The sequence below is a fragment of the Atta cephalotes genome (genome assembly GCF_000143395.1).
Source record: "Atta cephalotes unplaced genomic scaffold scaffold00068, whole genome shotgun sequence".
NCBI lineage: Eukaryota > Metazoa > Arthropoda > Insecta > Hymenoptera > Formicidae > Atta > Atta cephalotes.
This window is the reverse complement of record NW_012130132.1, coordinates 49361-71223: the sequence shown is the minus strand read 5'-3', so window position 1 is coordinate 71223 and position 21863 is coordinate 49361. Positions and strand designations below refer to the sequence as shown.

General features: G+C 37.5%; 4 protein-coding genes across 4 annotated transcripts; 2 read left to right on the top strand and 2 right to left on the bottom strand.

Moving 5' to 3' along the window:
- Positions 1–741: 741 nt before the first annotated feature.
- On the bottom strand, positions 742–5082 carry LOC105623921 (DNA replication licensing factor Mcm3). Its single transcript, XM_012205292.1, has 11 exons — positions 5014–5082; positions 4544–4656; positions 4230–4438; positions 3745–3875; positions 3427–3665; positions 3085–3327; positions 2590–2953; positions 2028–2332; positions 1746–1896; positions 1220–1668; positions 742–940 (listed from the first exon to the last, which is right to left on the bottom strand). The coding sequence occupies exons 1-11, from the start codon at positions 5080–5082 to the stop codon at positions 742–744; spliced, it is 2472 nt and encodes an 823-aa protein (XP_012060682.1).
- Positions 5083–5361: 279 nt separating this feature from the next.
- LOC105623953 (28S ribosomal protein S23, mitochondrial) lies at positions 5362–6842 on the top strand. Its single transcript, XM_012205323.1, has 4 exons — positions 5362–5491; positions 6310–6471; positions 6539–6644; positions 6714–6842. Exons 1-4 carry the CDS (start codon positions 5448–5450, stop codon positions 6840–6842), a joined length of 441 nt encoding a protein of 146 aa, XP_012060713.1. The 5' UTR covers positions 5362–5447.
- A 2977-nt stretch (positions 6843–9819) lies between these two features.
- Positions 9820–17280, bottom strand: LOC105623920 (leucine-rich repeat serine/threonine-protein kinase 1). The gene has a single exon (XM_012205291.1). It carries the CDS (start codon positions 17278–17280, stop codon positions 9820–9822), a length of 7461 nt encoding a protein of 2486 aa, XP_012060681.1.
- Positions 17281–20284: 3004 nt separating this feature from the next.
- LOC105623919 (mediator of RNA polymerase II transcription subunit 6) lies at positions 20285–21401 on the top strand. Its single transcript, XM_012205290.1, has 5 exons — positions 20285–20315; positions 20414–20573; positions 20659–20833; positions 20978–21224; positions 21322–21401. The coding sequence occupies exons 1-5, from the start codon at positions 20285–20287 to the stop codon at positions 21399–21401; spliced, it is 693 nt and encodes a 230-aa protein (XP_012060680.1).
- The last annotated feature ends 462 nt before the right edge of the window (positions 21402–21863 follow it).

Here is a 21863-nt window from a genome sequence, read left to right as displayed (position 1 = left end):
CCGTTGATGTTATTATCTCTGTTATTAATTAATTAATATAGTAACGCTGTTACGGGTGTCGCTTTACTGAATAGGAGGGTTGTGCAATCAGGAGAATTATTTAGCGGAGGGCATAATTTATTTTGAAAATGCGATTGCATCGGCTCTCTATATTGTGTATGTTGAACATACGAGAATTAAATGAAGCATTTATATTAAATATACTGTCGTAAGTTTTTGTAACGAGATGATGTGCGAGTAGGTCGCAAGTAAATTTGTGAAACGAACCTTTAGCAAAACGCGATCGATGTTAGCGCAATAATAAGCATACGCACACACGTACGATGAATGTTATGCATATACATAATATATTTACAGAAGCGGAAAATGGATTTAACGTTTTAAGCCGCATTACGTTTACTGTAATGAATGTTGATGATTGTTGCTAGTTTATGTGCCAATGTATTGTCTTATCGAGTATAGGGCAAATAAATGTTATTAGATACCATTATTTATAAACGTGTACATATTATTCGATTCCTAGTAATAATTATAAACGATATAAAAAAATATTTATCCAGAAGACTCGCATAAATTATAAAAAAAAAAACCTTATCATTCATTGTACTTATAATGAATGATTTCTCATATCTAATCAATTACAGCGAGTGCTTAGGAATTTTATTTTACCTGATAAATAATCTAAAAATATCACTTACTTCGGTTATTGTTTAAAATGTAATAATAAAACATAAAAATGTTTTATATCAAGAAGATAAGGTCTTCCACCGCCATAATCTGATTTGCATCTGTCATAGTGTTAATAGCGGCGTTAATTTCATCGGATGTGAAGTTCAGAGAAAGTGTTGTGTTTAGATGATCGATGACTTCTGTCTTCGGAATATTCTGAACTCTGCGTTCTTGGAACAATTTGTTAAGTGACGATTTGAAGATCGCAAGTCTAAAATTAGAAAGAAATTAATAAAATTAATAAATATTTATACTTTCTCTGTAACTTTTATTTTTATTTGTTTTAACAGGCACGTAATAAAATAAAAATATAAAAATAATATGTTGAAAATTTAAGGCGTAAAGAAAGTCATGCGAGGGAAAGTCATTTATTTAATTAACGATTATATTAATTTTATCATTACGTAATAATTATATAAATAAAATTTATATAATTATTTAATTAAATGATTCTACTAATTCATAAAGCATAATTAATTTAACAAATTACCTTTCCTGCGTGATTGTCGCAGTCGCTATTTGAGGAATGGTGGTTGTTTCAGAAACGGAAGATTCCGGACGTTCGGTCTCCGTGCTGTGCGACTCTGTGTGCGTGCTGGCTTTTTGTGACCTGGTTATTCTTGTTGCTTGTTCAATATATTCATCATCACTATCATATTCGTATGGATCGACTTCATCCGAATCTGTTCTTTTCGCCCTTTTAGAGCGCTTCGCCTGCTTGTTCTCCTCTATCTCGTCTGCAGCCTCCGACTCGTCGCTATCATGACGTCGCCGCTTTCTTTTTTCTTTCTCCAGCACGCGTTTGAAATAAGCAAATTGTACGAGCTCTATCGCGGCGCATGCATCCTCGCTTTCCACATTCTTCGAGAGTCGTGCTTTCGCGTGCGCCGTGGACAACCGAATCAGCGTTTCTAGGGTTCTCGCAGTTACCGGTTGAGTCTAATTATTCGAAAAAAATGTTAGACACGCATTTGTATATTTTTAAAATTCAAGTCTGGAGTTTTTCTTCTACTCACTCTCGCAACATCAGATTCCACCATTTCTTCCGATCGAAGTCTCGAGTATTCTTCTGCAATAACAGTGCTAGCTTCTTCCGTGAGCTTAGGTTTCATGCACCGTGCAATGTGTATGTATTTTCTCATGAACTGTATGGTGAGGATCTGGTCGCTGAGAAAGAAATTAAAAATAAGTTTCTTGTATAAAATTTACATAATTAGAGCTCGTATTGTTGTAAGATTGATTGAACCAAAGCTCGTATATTTAATGTAACAAATTATAGTATGATAAAAATGGATTACTTTTTAGAACGTGTTTGCCCGTGTAAAAGTGGATCATATTTCTGATAAACTTGCGACTGGGTCTCCTCGGTAGCTACATCATCCGGATTTTTCGTAGTCAACATATCCAACTTTGAGCCCAAACTCAGAGCTTCCCCATCCTGTTCCAGAGGACTTCTATATCGATGCATTCGGACGACGTGATCGCTAATTACATGATCCTGATCCGAATCAATTATATCCAGCACAACGAAGAGTAAATCGAAACGCGATAATAGAGAATCTTGCAGGCCGATATTCTCCATGGGAGTTTTATACTGATCGTACTGAAAATGTGGGCTTTCATTAAATAATATTCACATATTTCTTAAAATCAACTTAATAATTAATATATTAATTTATTTATTATAATTATATTTTATGTGAGTAATTATATACAATTTTTAATATAGAAATATTTTTGCTAAAAGGCGAATCCAATTCAAGCTTTTTCGTAAATTACATAGAAATGTATAAGTTTAAATTTTGTCATTAAACAGAATCAGATACAAATAGCTTTTTTAAAATGAAATTCCGAACTTACTCTGCCATACACAGGATTCGCGGCCGCCAATACCGAACAGCGCGCATTCAGGCTGGCGTGAATTCCCGCCTTGGCTATCGTAATTCTTCCCTGTTCCATCACTTCGTGTATCGCCGTCCTATCAATATCTGACATCTTATCAAATTCGTCGATGCAAATGACACCGCGGTCCGCCAAGACCATCGCGCCTGCTTCCAGTCTGCGTTCGCCAGTTTCTTGATCGACTGTAACCGCCGCCGTTAAACCAACGCCGGAAGATCCTCTTCCAGTAGTTGGAATTGCTCGTGGAGCAGTACACAACACATAACGTAGTAATTGCGACTTGGCCACTGATGGATCTCCAATTAGTAACACATTTATGTCTCTGGCATATATCAAAAAGATCCGATTATATTATTACACAATTATCATTAGTGAACACTGCAATGTGCACAAAACTATTGAGGATTTTGAAGTCTGTTTTTCAATGAAACTATAAATTGTGTAAAAGCTTACCCTCGCAACCTTGTACCGTTTGGTAAAATCTTCTCCACTCCACCCAAAAGAAGGCACAAAATCGCTTTTTTTATATATTCATTGCCATGTATGGATGGCGCAAGAGACTTGGCGAGAAGCTTGAAGATATTCTTGCAGGGGTTGTTCTTAGCCAATTTCTTGCACATAGTTACGTCGTCATGGGTGATCGCAAGATTAGCTTCCTTACTCAGTTGCATTATATTATTAGCGATTAGAACGGTCCTACACATGATAATTACCAGTGAGTTTTAAGATAAAAATATACGAATTATGAGATCTAATTAAACTGGAAAACAATTCTCGATTTTTATCTGAACATACTTGAAAGTTCCGGTTGTATATCCGCCTTGTTTTCCTGGCAGACATCGGTAGTTTCCAACAATCTGCACTCGATCTCCAGGCTTGCATAAGTCCACTAAATCGTTATCACAAATTATATCCACGCTTCGTGGTAATTGACCGGCTGGAGCTTTTTCCGGCATCTCCTGTATAGTGAGTGTCTGATGATCCTTGTAAGTCGATAAACCAAATTCTGTTTCAAGTGGATTGCCAGCTTCATCCTATTAAGCAGAAAAATGAATCTTCAAACTAAACAACAAATACTTCTTTACATTTCATTTAAATGGCAGAAATAATTACAGTAGTTGGATAGATAGCAGAGTGAGGAAATGCCTCCAAGGAAGTTAGATCTGAATAGGCTCTTTCTAGGACTGTTTTGGTCACGTCACAGTAATGGACGCTCCTTACAACTTTCGGTCGTATTAATGAACCTATGATAAACGTTTTTATTTATATAAAATATTTTTATAAATATAAATTTCATAAAACTTGACAAATTTAACACATGAATCGATCTATTAAAGAAGAATTATAAATAGAATCTAATAAATTCTATAAATAAGTCTGAAGCAAAAATTAAATTCGCTCTTTCAGTATCTTTATTTCATAAATGTGATGTTATTCTCATAAATATATAATTTTTATAAATATAAAACTTGATAAATGTAACACACGAATAAATTAAATAAATCTATTAATACAAAATTATATGCTCAGACTTACAGATAAATTCTATAATTCTATGCAGAAATTAAATTCTTTCTTTACTTTTCTCTATTACTTACATTTTGTAACGATACCCTCTACACATACCAAGTTACCCAGGAAACGAGAAGTAAGTGTTCTCGGTGTGACATGCTTGTTTCCAAAGCTGCCCTCAAAAGCTACGAAGAACTCTTTGTTGCTTTTGGCATAATCAGTGTCTATGCTTGAGATATATTGTTTCAGGGCATTCTGAAATGCCAATTGCTCCTCGAAGGAGTTATTCAACAAGCTGCAACATAATTGACTCTTATAATTACCCTTAATATTTTACAGTTTATATAATTTGTTCATGCTGTATATTGGTAAGAGCTAAAGAGATAAATCTATTATATACCTTGCTGTACGAGCAGGATTTTTTCTTCTTAAGTCATTGATGTTTACGACCAATCTGTTTTTATCTTCCTGCATCATATTCTTAATCATAGTGGCATATATGCTTTGGTCTTCCTACAAAAATAACGAGCACAAAGATTTCATAAAAGTATCAAGCACAAAAGTAAACATGATCTTAGTGTAATAATAATGTGACATTTAATAACACCATGTGACTTGTAAATAAGGATGAAGTTACATACTTATCTAGTATAAGTACTTATATTATTTCTTATAGGGATTTATTAATTATTTTTCATATTACATATTTATCATATTACATATTATTATCATATTTATTCATTTATTATCATTATTTATCATATTACATATTTTTTCCATAAGCAAAAAAATTTATTACAGAGAATTAAAATACAATTAAAAATTGTAGCTAAGTAAATGTTATAAACAATAAATTTTGACGATACTTACCACATCATCCAGAAAGTCAACATATTCGCGCGTTATCTGCTCCAGATTCTGATCGAATTCCGTATCCATTTTTGCAGTGGGCAATGGACACTTATCGCGCTGTAAATTCTCGTAAAATAAATACTTAGGAAAACCGAAATCCTTTGAAAGAGAAACCACTCCAAATCACTCTCTGCCATTTACGCGGGAAAACACATGCGAGCTCTAAATCTTTGCGTCAAAAAAACTCCAGTCGTTCCACGTGTAATTTTTAGGGAATTTGCTGTCATGTTTCTCGGACTGTAACGTTTTAAAAATGGCGATGATATGTTTTGACGATTACTTGAAAGGTTATGTTTTAGATTGTGAATGTTCAGTTCGCAAAGTTAAGCGGGTTGACCCTTAATTTTGTTTTGAATCTGTTCGTGGAAATCTATTCGTCAAAGAAATATACGATGGCACAAAGCAGACTAGAAAAAATTGGCACTATATATACCAGGTGAGTCCACATTCAAAATTATTTTAGAAATAATCTGGCAGTTGTTAAGAAACTACAGAGTAATCAACATTTTATTTTTTTATCTTAATCAGAGATATTATCTTGATATTAAATTGTTTATGCATCACATCATCTTTAGAACTTAAGTCTACAAGTTTTCTCTTTAGAAGCTCTTAAATCTATTAGTGTTAGTGGTCTTGAGACATAATGAAAAACACAGTTAGAAATACAAATAGAGTAGGGTGTATTTAAAAAAAGCCTTTATTTGAAAAACAGTATATATAAGACAATAGTATTTTGTATTTTATATTTCAGTAAAATACTTGAAAATATATTTTGTGTTTCATGAAAGCATATAAAAGTATTTTGTATCTCAGCATTAATAACAAAAGATTGGAAGTATTTTGTATTTTGTATTTTGAATACTAAAATTGACAATTTTATTATTTGAATTACAAAATACAAAAGCTTTTCATCTTTCCATTTTAAATACAAAATATGTAATACTTTCATATGCTCTACTGAAATATAAAATATACTTGTATTGCAAATAATGTGATTAAATAAAATAAAAATATTTCAAATGTATGCCCATGAAATAGGAAATAATACATGATAAATTTCAATTTACCAAAAATTGCTATACATTGGTACACAGTTTCTGACAGCTTGAAATCTATTGTGTGTTATTCCTTGTTCCTCTACTTCTTATTATCTGTACTTTTATTTATTATGCTTGTATTTTTCATCATATCTAGGTTCTTATACTTTAAAAATGAATAATCTAAGCATTTTTTAATAATAAGAATATATTTCAGAATTGCTTCATTATTAAAAGGTAAAGCTATAAAAGAGGAAGACGCACCATTGTGGTTGGTAGTGTATGAAGCTTTTCCCCCGAAATACGAACCAAGATTCGACAGACGATTGCCAAAGAAGCCAGTTACACCTATCTTTTATGAAGAGGATCTTATTCGATCGTAAGACATCTTAATATGTTCAATAAAATATTTATATTATGATATGTAAATATGTTTTCTGTTACAGAAGATTTCATAAAGATCAGAAATTTATACCAACTACTAATTTGGCAAACGAAAATGTAAAATCTGCAACGCAGAATTTTCTGTCCATGTACCAAACGATAAAAAAGGTAAATTATTCTATCTATTATCGATTAAATTAATTTTTTAATAATACTAAGAATATCTTTAATTGATAGGAAGAACTATTAGAAGATAAAACATACGAGCGGGCGATGGAGCAGTACGTTTCTGAAATGGAAATAAAAATGGAGTCAAGAAAAGAGAATGAATCAAGTTCTGATTCAGCTAGAAGCTCTAGTGCCTAGAAAAATATATTCTTACTGTAAGTTCTGTTGTAAATAAAGATCTCATTATTTAACATCTGAATGTCTATGTTAAATGCTATCCTAATGCTATTGTTATAAAAATAGACGTAATTAATGAGTCTTGTTCAACAACAGTATTTATATTTCGTGACAATCAATACATTAAACAATACATTTAACAATGAGTTCCTGCAAAGTTATAACTTACGTCGATAAGTATGAGATGATAATCATAATGATTCTCACAATGAATAAACATGAATTTACAATGATATACTTAATATACGGAGATCAATCGCATAAAATTTTCAGTCGCAATAATTAATTATTCGTTACACAACATTAATCATATTTCAAGGCATATGTGACAATAAGGGTGCATTCTTTTACGCAGCGATTAGCGCAAAGAATATCATTTAATCCTTGTTTAACACTCGGTGAATAATCTGCGTAAACCGCATAAACGCTAATCGCTGCATAAACGAATGCAGAATAATTGTATAGGGTGATAATTTCTATTCCTTTACTGTGATTGACGTTTGATGCGTCAATAATCTTAGGCATTGCTCTCGCACTTGATTTTGACATAGATCGCCGGGACAAACGTCAGGACAGGAAATTTGCGATCGCACATACAGGGGTACACGCGGGACTTTTTAATTATTCGGATCCCTTTCGGGATCTCAACGAATTATTTTTTTCTACAATGATTTCAGACATTATCCTATTTTGGTTCCAAACACAGGAACAAGCATAGAAAATTTTCGATAATACGTACATACGAGAGATCAATTGTCTGTCTGTTTAGTTTGGGCTTACTTTTAATCTTCGCTCCACGAACGCTCCAAACTTCAATTACATTCTTTACAATAGTCATATTATAAAAAAGGGGATACAAGCTGCGTATATCACTGTGATTCGCATTACGCGCTGCAGGTACGAGCAAAGTTAAAAAAATAAATATAAAATACGCTGCATATAAATTAAAGATATAGAATCAACGCACCGAACGCGTCGGTTCGAGAATAACAGCCAAAGATGTACACATCATACGTTATTGAAAATATTCTCGGCCAACCACATCACATTTCCTAAAACTAATATCCATTTAGCCCTTTAAATGCCGCTTCTCGTTTAAATGAGTTACGGACGAATTAAATGTGCAAATATATAGTATTACAATGTTACGTTCCATTTTTATTTTATTGCTATAAGTTATTCAAAGATATCAAAAATGCTTAAATATATAGAGAAGAAACGAATATCTATCAAGCAAAAGAAAATTTCTAGCAAATAGAAGACCTTATCAATAAGTGTAATTAAAGAGCATTATAATTAAAAATAATATTGTATAATATAATAATTTTTTTATGACAATATTTTACGTTCTTTCTTTCACTGAGTATTTCATATCACATCGATTACGTTTGGGATACACTGATTATTCGTATAATTAAATAAAATGAATCGAGATCTATGCCCATTTCCACCAATATAGATTAATCTCGGTTCAACTTATTCTTCATCTTTTTCTAGTTCTAAGAGTTAGAGCTGGCTGTACATTAACTTGATTGATTGATTGAAGTGTCAACTGTAATGGTTAATTCCAATAAAACAATTGGTCTATTAAGTTAATCAAAATGATGAAAACTGGCTTTTAGAAAAAGATGAAAAGTTTGAAATTAATCTACATTGGTGGAAATACAGGCACTAATGATTTTATTGAGCAAGATGCTTCTAATGTGTATGTGTATTCTTGTAGTATTATAGTAGATTAATGTTAATATATATTTACATCATGTCCCACAACCTTCGGTTCGGTTAGAGTTAGGCTGCTTTCCTTTTAGGAGACATAAACGTTATTCTACCCTTCTCGGCATTCAATGATAAAGATAAAACGATACTTAAGACTGTGTTCCTAAAAAGGAAGCAGCTTTAATCTCTGTAAAAACTTACAGTACAGTGAAAGATATTATTTTGGACATGATGTAACTAAATCGCGAAGATAGTATGATTTAGAAATATTTCTATATCGACTCAAGATTACGACGTTAATTTCAGCAGTAAAACTTATCGAAATCTTAATACTAACGAGATATTATAAAAAGTAATATTGGTGATGCTAAAAATAGCTCTTTGTTATCTAACCAGCTCAGTTAATGTCAATTAATATTCGAAAAACATTTTCCTTCTTTTATGCCGTATCTTGCAATAACGAAAAACAGATTGCATTACTTTATCTCTTCCATTAGTTATATAAATATTTATATAGCGCGACTCTTGTAGAGTCCGATTATATACTTACGCAAGCAGAAACGTATGTTAAAATATCATTAGATTATTTGCTTAAGATTTAGTTTTATACAAAATAAGAATGTTTTTTTTATACTTGGTAATGCTATGGACGAACGAAAGAATATCAGCTTATAGCCTGTGATGCAGGATGTTCGTTAATAAGAGTACTCGTGGGAAAACTCGAATTCCGTGTAATGTCATTTCCTTTTTCTTTATAAATATTTCTTTATAATATTCTTTCTCGAGCACACTTATTAGCGCAATCGACATCCTTTACGTACTAAATACTATAATATTGGACGTATAAGATTCACTGCTGAACCCATATATTGCTCAATTGAACCTCGCACCACTTAAGCACTTCCGGTATTATGTTGCCGAAAAAGAGAACCGTGTGATCTCATCACGAACTTCATCGCTCTTCGAATTTTCGCCATATCAAATTATAATCATTCGTATATTGGCACCGAATTTTCATACAATGAAAACTTTTTATCGGTACTCATTGAAAAATCACTGGACCAGAGTAGATCTGTCTTTTCACTACGCATTCTGTATTAAATGTAACTTATTTATTATATCATTATTTTTGTATAAGATAAAGTCAGACGGATCGCGTGTAATGCTAAAAAACGATCGTCAAATGCACCTGAGGATGTGGACCTTACGATCTCCGAGGGAATCAAGCTGCCGACCAATTTTCCGATCTCCAAAGCAGGGTGTACATACCGTGCCTGAGTTCCTCGTTCTCCAGACTCTTCAAAGAGAAGTCAGTATATCGCGCGATCAGGCTACGATATCCCTGTCCGACAGTCGCCAGTACTGTCTTCCTTTTGTCGGTGGATTTGAGGGACACAATCTGGCAGACTTTGCCCTCGAACGGCCGGAACACAGTGACAGGACGAAGGGTACCGCACTCGGCAACGACGATGCAGCCCCAGGTAGTGCCGATGTATAACTGACCGCAGCTGGCTTCGAGTGCAGTCACCTGACACTTTTCCGTCGATAAATTTTCCTCGATAGCGATGGACTTGAGAGACTCGGAACATGGTACCAGTTTAGACATGTCAAGTTTATTGATGATCTGTCGGCTGTCTACGTCCCATTGATATACGACGCAGCCTGGATATGTGTACGAGAAAATGAAACTCTCGGTTGTCACGCCGATCAGGTACGTGGCAAACAGATTCTTCATCGCGGCGTCATTGGCGGAGCAGTGAGACAGCTGCGTTGTATCAGCCAGATTGCCATCTTTTAAAGTGTAAATGGATATCCGGCCATAACTTTGGCCAGCCCAGAGCTCCAGCACACGTCTCTTGCGGCAGACTGCGGCAAGCGAATAGGTCTTGATGTCAGTATTGTGGCGCGTCATTTCCGTGCCATTGCTGCCGCCAGTGATCTCAGTCTTCTTCATCTGCATGAACGTGTTGGATAGCAAAAAGATCCGGCCACTGTGCAAAGCCACAGCAAATTGCTTCAACTGTTCCAGGTGAATCAGCCCGACTACTTTAGACTCTCTACTGTGATCTGCCTCCAGACTGTAACTGGCCACACAACCAAAGTTACCGCATAAATAGACGTGTATCTGACCGGCATTGTCGCCAATCCAGATATAGCCATCTACGCCGCACATAGCGTACGGTATCACAGGTGTTTCAATGCGTACGTGGCGCAGCCAGCCCTTTTGAGTACCTAACAGCATGTCTACTTCACCATTATTGTGTCCAAACCAGATCTCATCGCTGTTTAGATTTTCTGTTGCATCATTTGACCCGCTGCTACCGCAATGATTAGTTATGGTGACCGCAGTCACCTGCGTGCGTTCTGTCAACAGAGTAACATCTATCAAATGCGTGAACTCGGGCGCGGAGGCAATTGAGACAATCTGACTGGCAGTTGGTCGATCCTTCGGATTCTGTGCCCAACATATCACCATCAAATCGAGCGCGTAGCATGGATGGAAAGTCTCACGGTACATGAGCGGTGGTCTACCGCCCTCCAAAATGCACTCCTTCACCGCCTCGTGGCCCTCAAATGGTTGACGCAGTGTGATAAGCTCATAGATGAACATGCCGAATGAAAACGAATCCACCTTCTCCGTATATTCCTCCTCGCCATTGTATCTGATGATCTCAGGCGCCATGAAGCCTTCTGTGCCTCCAAAACCTTTCGCTCCTGTAGGCAGCGTCAGTCTCGAAATACCGTAATCAGCGACTTTGACGTGCGCCGGTTCCGGATTCTCTTGAAATGGTAACGGCATCTGCCACACCAATACGTTCTCTGATTTGAGATCGCGGTAAATGACATGTTGCTGATGTAGATACTCCACAGCCTTAGCGACCTGAAGGATTATCGCCTGAAGCGTATAAGGATCTAATTTAGCACCGGAACGACGATAGTTCTTCAGAACGGCATCTAACGCGCCTTGAGGTGCCAGGTCCAATACAAGAGCCAGAGGACTGACGACTATACCTATTAGCGGCACGATATTAGCATGCCTGAGTGTTAGCAAAATATTGAGCTCTTGACGCGCCATACAATACGCTTTGCAAGCGTACTGCAGCGGGTCACGGTCCCATTTACTTTGTGATGCTTTGTATGCAAGGATTGCCGATTGCGTAGAATTTGGACCCGGCGAGACTGGTTGCAACATTTTGATGGCCACGTCGGTGCGGACATGCGTACCAGGTAGTCGGCAGCTGCCACGAAAGACGAAACCAAAGGCGCCACGACCTAGTAACTTGCCCCTCTTCAAATCCTCCGACTTAATCAGGTGTTTGACGCCCAAATCCATGAAGATGATGTCTGGCGCGACGTGCGACAACGGAATCTCCGAATGCTTCGGACAACTGATAGGTTTGTTGCTATACGCTGCCAGTATGCATTCTTCCACCATCCAAGAGTATGCAAGAGTATTCTCGGGATTCGAGTTCTGTTGCTTTGACATATCCGGATGTCCCTCGAGTGACGGCATTCTGCTGGACGTCAGACTATCATAACCGACACCGCTATCACCGTCGGACTTGTAGCTGTCCTGACTCTGCCTTTCGGTGCGATTCATGGCGCAGTACTTCTGGATGTCTTCGATCAGTCGACCATCGCTGTCGCTTGACTCGCCATCGCCATTCTCGGTGTTGCCGAGTAAACAACGCGGACACGGTATCAATCTTGTGACTAGCAGTTTACCTTCCGATGTGTGGACGAAACGCGTGCCTAGTGTCGGATACCAATCTTCCAGTAAGATGTCGATGTGATCGACGATCAATGCCATCAACTGTGGCATACTTTCTGGCCGTGGCTCTACCACGATCGCTTGGTAGCCCATCGGTTCCTCGTCCACAGAATCGGACATGATGGGCTGCTTAATCACCAGGGTATCAACTGGAAACCAAATTTCTAGAATGGCGGAATTTTTCAGATCCACTGTGCACCAAATACCATCTTGTTTTAACTTGAACTTAAATTGTCTGTAATCGTACGGCGAGTTCTTTAGATTATAGCAGACTTCTTTTAGACGTAATAAGGTAATGCCCGAGTATCGCAGTTCAATCCCCGTTTGCCAGAGCACCCATTCGGCCTGTAGATCTAGCAAACTAGCGAAAATATTGTCGTCGACAAAATCTTTGAATGGCGCTAGAAACGACATGACGATATCGACAATGGCATCATCCGCGAGGATTCGAGTGATCAGTCGGGACCAAAAACCACTGGGAAAATATGACATAAGTAATAGTCTAGTGACAGAACAATCGGGCTGCGATCTCGACGTGAGCACGCATTCGGCATTATTTTTATTGTCACTGGTTAGCGCACTCAAGCACGCGAACATCGGCGACGTGATCTTCTTCACACGTACATGCCAACCGCGCGTCTTCACTGGCACCTTGATTATCTGATTATTGCGCAAAATATCTTCTTCAGTTGGTAAGAGAGATGGTATCAGTAGCGTGCGGCAATCCCATGTCAAAGCAACCTCAAACTTGTTAAGCAAGCTAACAATATAGCCTTGGGTATCAATCGATGATATCGTGGAGGATTTGAATACGTGTTGAATATCGTCCAGTTTCATTATACCTGACCTGGCGAACGGGTTGATCTCCCTTATGGTGACCACGTGAGCTAACATATCGCAGAGCCATTGCGGATCTAAGAAATAGAGATCTTTCAATGTTGCGTCATCGTAATGAAGGATTATCCCGTTCTCGTGCAAGAATAACGTCGCTTGATGTAACTCGGCAGGGTCTCTGAAGGATCTGTGCAACTTCTGAAGTTCATTATTAATCGCTGCATAATATTGATCGGCCTTTAGCACCGGATCCAAGCCGGACAGTTTCCTGTCGTGCGCCAGTTGGATCACTACGTCTTCCAACGCCAAATAACTCGCCGGAACCTTCTGTTCCAGCAACAATTCCTTGCTACCAGGCGATCTCAAACTGAAGACAACGTCATAGATAAGATTGCACAACATCTTAATATTATGACGCGTCTTGCAGCTCACTTCGATTGTTTCCATGACTTTGGGTAGACCGCACTTCTCAGCATCGACCACGTTAATAAATTTGTCGCGAATATATTGTTGCAGGCCTTCGCTGTGCTCATAAGAAACGTCGTAATGTGTGCCGACAATGATAACCGGCGAATTAGGCGCTCTACTTTGAATGTTCACTAGCCATTGAAAGATCTCGGAGACGCCTTTGAAACCGTCCGTGATCCGCCACACGACTAGATATAGACTGCGCTTTGATAAAAAATACTGATGCGTCGCGTAGTATTCGCGTTGACCGCCAAAGTCCCAGGTCCTGAAGTAAACCGGTCCGTGGGACGATTGTCCGCGCACTTTCTTCTCGTAAATCCAATCACCAATATCCACACCCACGGTCGAGATGGTCGTACCCTTGGCAGTCTTCGCGTTGATGTTTTTATTACCCATCCGTTTGGCCCAGTGCTCGGATGCCTTTTTCTTGTTCGGTACTTCGCCTTCCTGTCGTAATTGCTCCAGCAGACTCGTCTTGCCAATTCCTTGAATACCAACGATCATCAATTTCATGCGCGCATATGCCTTTGCGTCTTCCAGGATAGACTTTAGGTAACCGATCACGTCCATCGTCTTGTATTTCTTTGATTCGATCATTGATTTGAGTGGTTCCTGTAATCGGCAGCCTTGTGTATTAAGATTCCACAGGCGACTCAGCAAACCCATCTGTGGTGGCAACTCAACGATCTCATTGTTGCCGCTAATGTTCAGCACTGACAGATTATTTAGCTCGTAGATGTTGTGCGGTATCTCGCGTAATTGATTATTGCTGATATCCAACATACTGACATTGGGAAAGAGCAAGTACAGCTTCGATCCGGGATGTCCGATCTTTGGATCTCTATCTGAATCCCCGCGTTCTTCCTCTAAGTATGGCATCTCACCATCGTCGCATGATGTCAACTGAATACGATTCAGTAGATTGTTCGCCAAGATCAGCGTGCGCAGGTTCTCCAGTCGTAGATGCCGTCTATGTACACATACCGATTGCAATACAATATCACGCATCGATGTGGGCGTTTGTCGATTACCGGGCACAATACTAGGCGATTGTGTGTTGACAGCCGGACAATAACAGGCTGTATTCGCCTGTTCCATACTGTCAGAGCTGTCCACTTGCGGTAGACTGGGCCATCGCGTGATCTGATTGTTTGATAGATCCAACTGTTTTAAGCTCGCTGGATATGAAGTAATGTGGCTCATCGAGCGTAGAGAATTGTACGCCATGTTTAGTCGCACTAAGCTCACCGCTAAACATGGCAACGCCACGGGAATGCTGTTAAAAAGGTTGTGCGCGAGATTCAATGACGCTAATACTGATTTATTACCGTTCTCCGTGTCATCGGTCATCCTCTCCGACACCTGGACCGAACTGATCCATACATGTGGCCTTTCCATTTCGATTATCTGTGCGTTCGCGATCTTTGTGAAGGAATCGAACTCCATGGACTCTATTCGCGGCACAGCAGCCAGTCCGCGAAAGTTGGTACCATTCTGTTGTGCCTCTTCACCTCGCTGTGATTTCCTTAAGACATTCTGCGATGCCTGACTGGGCAGATCACGCAGTAGATTGAACGAGGCGTTCAGTTCCTTCAGCTTGGGTGCACGCCATAAATTCTGTGGCAAACACTGCAGTTTGTTGTTGGACACGTCCATAATTTCAAGTGCTGGTAAGTTCATAATGAATTCTGGCAGCTGTTCCAGTCGATTGTCTTGTAAATACATCTCTTCCAGAACAGGACACAGCTTGTCCTTTGGATTCTTCGAGTCAGCCGTCAGAGTGTCAATCTTGTTCTGTGCCATGTTGAGATACCGCAGACTCTGTAAATAGAATATGGTAGACGGTACGGAGGTAATGGAGTTGAGAGAGATGTCAATCCGCGTGATGGCATACAACACTAGATCATTATTCTTCGAACTCAGTTTCTTGTTGACATGCAATACTGCGTCGATCAACCACTGTAACCGGATTTGCGAGAGATGACACTGCTGGTTGTGCCAATTGATCATCGTGGGCGTTTTCGGAAACAGCGTGGAATAAGTGACGTGACCGAAAGATGACAGAGCAGAGAAGTGTGAGCTCTGCGTGCATTCGGTCATCGCCTTCTTATTGATCTTATACTCGGAATCCGGATGAGCCTTGATCGACAGCAGTTTCGCAGTCAACGCCTCGTCACGGTTCTGTGCAGCAATTTTCAGCGCTTTGCACTCATTGTCGACGGCGCCATGTTTCAGCAATAGATCCGCAATTTTCACATCGCGATTCTGACATGCGATCGTCAATACGCTCGAATAACTACCGTCGGGATCGTTCTGATCGTATGGAATTTTGACAGGTAATTCGAGATTAGCGCCCGCTTGAAGAAGAGCATTTACCACCTCGGTATGTTTCCCTCTGACGGCTACATGCAATGCTGTTTCGCTACCATTGTTACAATAAAGATCCAGATTCACCGGATATATCATTTTATCGTCCTTTTTATCTGTGGACGCTTTACTGCGGAAATTCAATGACGACATCAGTCTCTGAATACCACTGGAAATCTTGCGCTTCGACACCGAAAGTTGTTGCGCGCCATTCACGCCATCTTCTTCTTTGGTCGTCCTCGCTTTCACTCGGTAACCCAAAAATAGCTCGATGCTTTTGACGTTGCCCAGCATGCTAGCTATATATAGTGCATGCTGGCCAGTAACGTCTTGCGCGTTGATGTCGAACGGTAACTCGTATTCGAACTCACCGGACGGATCCCTGTAGCGTTGATAGACATGCTGCGGATATTCAAATTTGAGCAATACGTCGATCACCAAGTGGTGGCCATTTATTGTCGCCGCATGAATCGGCAGCCAGCGCTCTACCGTGAGCTGTTGCACCTGCTTGGGAAAATGTCGGAGTAACAGCTCGACGATCTCCAATTTGCCGTGGTAACACGCTATGTAAAGTGGACAATATTTGGTGACCGGATGGATCCTGCAGTCGGCACCGTGATCCAGCAATAGCCGAACGATATCCTTATGACCGCTCTCGCAGGCAACGAAGAGCAACGTGTTGGTGCCGTTCGGCGCCATATTTACCACGCATTCAAGATCGGTCGACAAACTCTGGATGATATTCCGAGCGGCCACAGTGTCACCCTGAATACAAGCTGCACGTAAGGAAGCGTGAGTCGCTTGTTTCGCAAGCTCATACTTCTCGGCCGCCGCTCTCAGGAGATGAATGCAGGAGTCGTGGCTGCTCTTCTCGGCTATGTCGATAGGCTTCAAACCGTCATCATCTCGGATCATGAGATCCGCGTCAAAGTTCAATAGTGTCTCCACGTTACCAGCATGGCCATGTTCCGCGCAAACATGCAGTGGTGTCCGATGATGACCGCGGGGACCGCAGGTGACGTTCGGATCAGCTCCAGCGGTCAACAAGACATCTAGGCAACGGGAGTTCTCCGTGATTGCGGCCGCGTGCATCGGCGTCCTACCCCACGAATCCTTACTGTTGATGTATTGCGCGTGTTCGCCGCGCAGCAGATCCTCCAGTAACTCAGCGTTGTCCCAGAGCGCGGCCTGGTGCAGCAACCGACCCGGGAAGTCCTCATCAATCGGCGTGTAGTCCTCCATCACGGGACCTACGAAAATACATCGTTTTCGAATCAATCTAATAACGAAAAACGTAGCAAGAGCTTATGTTCTTTAAGAGACCAATACGAATCATCTTCTCTTTCAAATATGAAATTATGCATTTAAAAAAAATGTAATTTATGATTTAGAAATATAAGCTCTTCCTTTAATTGTTTCTTCACATTTTTTTTTCTTTTTGTTGGCTTTTAATATTATTCGATATTTTAATAACTGACATTATCTTTTTACCGCTATTACAGTTTGTATCGTTTATACAACACGTTATCGTTAATGAAAGTGGGCATCTTAATGAAAATTTATATTCTACCTAAAATAAATAATAAACATTCAAAGAAACAGTTGTTTACCATCCTAGAATAGAACCGGATTTCTTCAATTAAGATCTACAGACTAGTGATGGTTATTAATGTAATTAGAAATGTACCTACAAATCCTGTTTATGTCCTCGTTACATAATTGCTATTCAATGCTATTTTTTTCGATGTCATCACCCCCTCCAGAGTTCATTCTGTAACGTGTTGAATGAATCGAATTAATAAATATTGCTAATTTATAAATTTTTTAAGCGACGCTTACTTCGACAACACGCTACGAATCAATGCACCAACTGAACTGTCTTGCTCGAGAATTTAATCCGGATTCGTCGACTCGATGAGGCTTCGTGAGAGCTGTAAGCAAGACGTCTATTTGCTTGATTGAAATTACAATGACGAGCTCTTGCATATAGTGAAACATGTATGTGTAATTCTTGTAAAAGGAACAAAGAGAAAGTCACGATTTTTGAAAGAAAAAAATCAATAAGAAAGAGTTTATGTTTCAATAATAAAGTTCAATCGCTCAATAATTGTTGCAGAAATTAATTGTCAGAATTAATTTATTCTATAAAAAAAATCCATTATTCAATTATGAAAGAAAATAAATGTTGCATGCAAGCGTAAAAATATATGTTTATCAGATCCAATTTACATCGATAGATCTAAATAACTAAACAAAAATATCCTATATCTTATTTATTAAAAACGAAATAGAATGTTAATACGAATTATTGAGCCATTTAAAAAAAATATCCAAAAATATATCTTTATTAAAAAAAAAGAAAAAATTGCACTTTAACGTAAACAGACATTTAATAAAATGCACAAATATATCCCACTCTATTAAAAAAATAAAATAAAACCTTACATGAGTTATAAATAGTTTAAAAACTGAACAAAAACATCTCATCTTTTTTATAAAAAAAAAAATTAAATATAGAACTTTAACAGTTATAGGTCATTTAAAAAAATATAATAAACAATATCCTAACTTTTTTTAAAAAATGAAATAAAACTTCTACGCGAATTATATGTCGTTTAAAAAAAATAAACAAAAATATCCTTTTAAAATAAAATTAAATAAAATTTCGATGAAGTTATGAGTTATTAAAAAAAAAGAAATAAAGATATTTTATCCTTTTTACTTAAATAAAATAAAATAAAATTTTAACAAAAGTTATATATTGTTTAAAAAAATAAATAAAAATACCTCACCTTTTTATATATATAAAAAAAATAGAACTTTGATGCACATTAAAAAAAAATAGAATTCTTACGTAAGTTATAGATCATTTAAAAGAAATTTAAAATAAAACAATTTAAAAAAAAGAACAATAAATCCGTTTCATCATTACTACGAACTGCACGCGATTCACTCGCGCAAGTGCGTGTACACGTCGCAGAGAGGGAGGAAGAGTTGCAATTTTCTAACCTTCATGTTTAATTGTACATGAATCCAGGGGGAAGGAACAGAGAGGGGAGAAGTTTATGAAAGCGACAATTTCGCGATTAAGCGGCGAATGTGAAACTCGAGACCAATAAATCGACTAAATTTCGAGCATTTTTATGCAAAAATCAGAGTAGCGAGATTCCCGTGATGATTTTTTTACGACTCTAAGTCGATTAAAAGTCGTATAACCTCCTGCTTGCAAAAAAATAATTCTCGAGAATAAGGTAAATTGTAGCTAGTCACTGTGACGCCGAAAAAAGTTCACAAATCAGCTGACTTGTCAAACGCGACGTCGATTAATTACTTAACTTTTGATTTTTTTGAAGAAATCTTTCGGCTAATTTTCCTGGAAGTTTGGACAGAAACAAAACTGCAATTTTTTTTATCGTTTACCTCTGCCATTTAGCGTGTGAGCCGGCGATGTATCTCGATGGAATCAGCCGCGAAGTGTCGTTCGTTGTGGGTCGACGGTGCGGCGATCCACGCGCGCATTTTTCTCGGAAACCAGGCGATCGTGGTCATATTGTGAACCACACGGAGTTCGCAGGTCCAGACACTCATAACAAGACATTCCTTTCGCACGCGACGCTATTGACTCGGAAATCGCCGCAACTAGAACGGCGAACGAAATAAGACCGAATGAAATTTGACGGAATCATTGTCGCGCAACGGCGCGCACCGAAATACCGGAGCATAAGGATGACAGTAGACATGCTCACATGTTTCAGGCAGTTCAAGGAGGAATGTATCAAGTGGCGCCTCCATGGGGATAAAACATGTAATCGCATATCCACGAATATTTCCGACGGTTGTTATGTCGTACAATATACATAATTTTTCTATTTCAAAAAAATTTAAATTGTTAAAACATTTTTAAATCTTAACCAAGAGTGGCCTTAAAAATGATTTGAAGGTTTTAGAAAGACGTCTGAAGTTTATAAGATATTTTTATAAGATATTTTGAAGTTTGTACGATGATTTTTTTCCAAATTTTTTAATTATTAAAAATTATAAAAATAATTTTACCTACAGCAGATATTAAAGGAAATTGTATTATCGATAATGCTTATAGCTTGAAAGTGCCAACAAGCATCAATAGGTGCGCAAGAATCGACGTAAATAAAAGAAATGTCGAAAGAACAATACATGCAATTGGAATAAGATTAACATAATAGTGTCATTAATTGCAATTTTTACACAATTCTGTTGAGTAGATGTGATGATGATGCCCGGAAAAACTCCGGTACAAGGTGAAGATCTATGAATTTCTATTGTGTTTGTATAATCATTAACCAATATTCAAGTTCTTAATAACACTTGAGAATTTCTTCGTATTCTCTTCTTATAGAGAATCCTTTGGGCCTGTCTTGGCATGACAGCGCCTGGATTCCCGTTCTTAATCCAAGCAACATCATGGATTATTTCTCAGAAAGAAGCAATCCATTTTACGACAGGACTTGCAACAATGAGATAGTCAAGATGCAGCGTTTGAGCCCTGATCAACTGAAGTAAATCATAATCAATCCCAACATTAAATATTTATACAAGCATAAACATTTATAAACATATTCATGAATGCTCGCTATTCCCTAGCAATATGACTGGCTTGGAATATATTCTTTTGCACGTGCAAGAGCCAATCCTATATGTGATAAGGAAACAACTTAGGCATTCGCCAACTCAAGCTTCAGCAGTTGCTGATTATTATATTATAGCTGGCGTTGTATATCAAGCTCCAGATTTAGGATCCGTTGTGAGTTCTAGATTGGTGAGCAAGAAAAAATATACATTTAAATTTTTATCAAGATTTGGCTATTATTAGAATATTTTTTGTATCCTCTTTAATACATTATGCATTTTATATATTGCATTTTTAGTTATTGTTATATTTGAAAGATGATATCCTCTATAGCTGTCCACAGTTCACCACTTACAATCTGCTTTCGATGAGGCAAGCAGCTGTTCTCGATATCACCCCAGTAAAGGCTATTCTTGGGATTTCAAAAATGGTAAGGCTTTGGCTGCGAAGAAGGAAACACCAGTGCGCGAGGAACCTAGCTCGTTGTTTCAACGCCAGAGAGTGGATATGTTACTTGCAGAACTTACTCGTAAATTTCCTTTACCAGTGCCAAAGCCAATACATCAAGCAACTGAACCTTGTATGTATAGCATAACTTATATGCCTATTTTATTTTTTATTTCTCAATTCTAACACGATTCTATTTTAATATTATTTATAATTTTTTTTTATTTCAGCTGTAGAAATTAAGCAAGAAGTGAAGACTGAGAAAAAAGATATGAAACCACCACCAGAGAAGAAACCTAGACTTAATTAATAATAATAATAATAATAGACTTAAAATATATTTATGTATGAAATTTTTCTAACTTATAAATAGTAGGGAAATAAAACAATAGAAAAAATGTGGCATTTATTAAAAAAATTAAACAAACAAATTAATTAATAATAAAAAATGATAAAAATATCAAATTCATCAGTATAAAGTTTTCAAATCTTATCACACAAGAAATTATTTAATATTAATTTAAAAAATAGAAACGATCTAAACTAATGACCGCTTAGTATTTCTGGTATTAATGGAATATATTTTCAGTAACATATTTATGTATATTTTTAAAGTTTACAACGTTGTATATATAATATAATATGTGTGTAAGTTATAATATTATTTTTAATTATTTTTAATTATTTTTAAGAAAAATAATTGTAAATTTGTAAGTTTAAATTGTGATTTTCTTAATAAAAATTTATAACTCTACATTGTATAAAAAATATT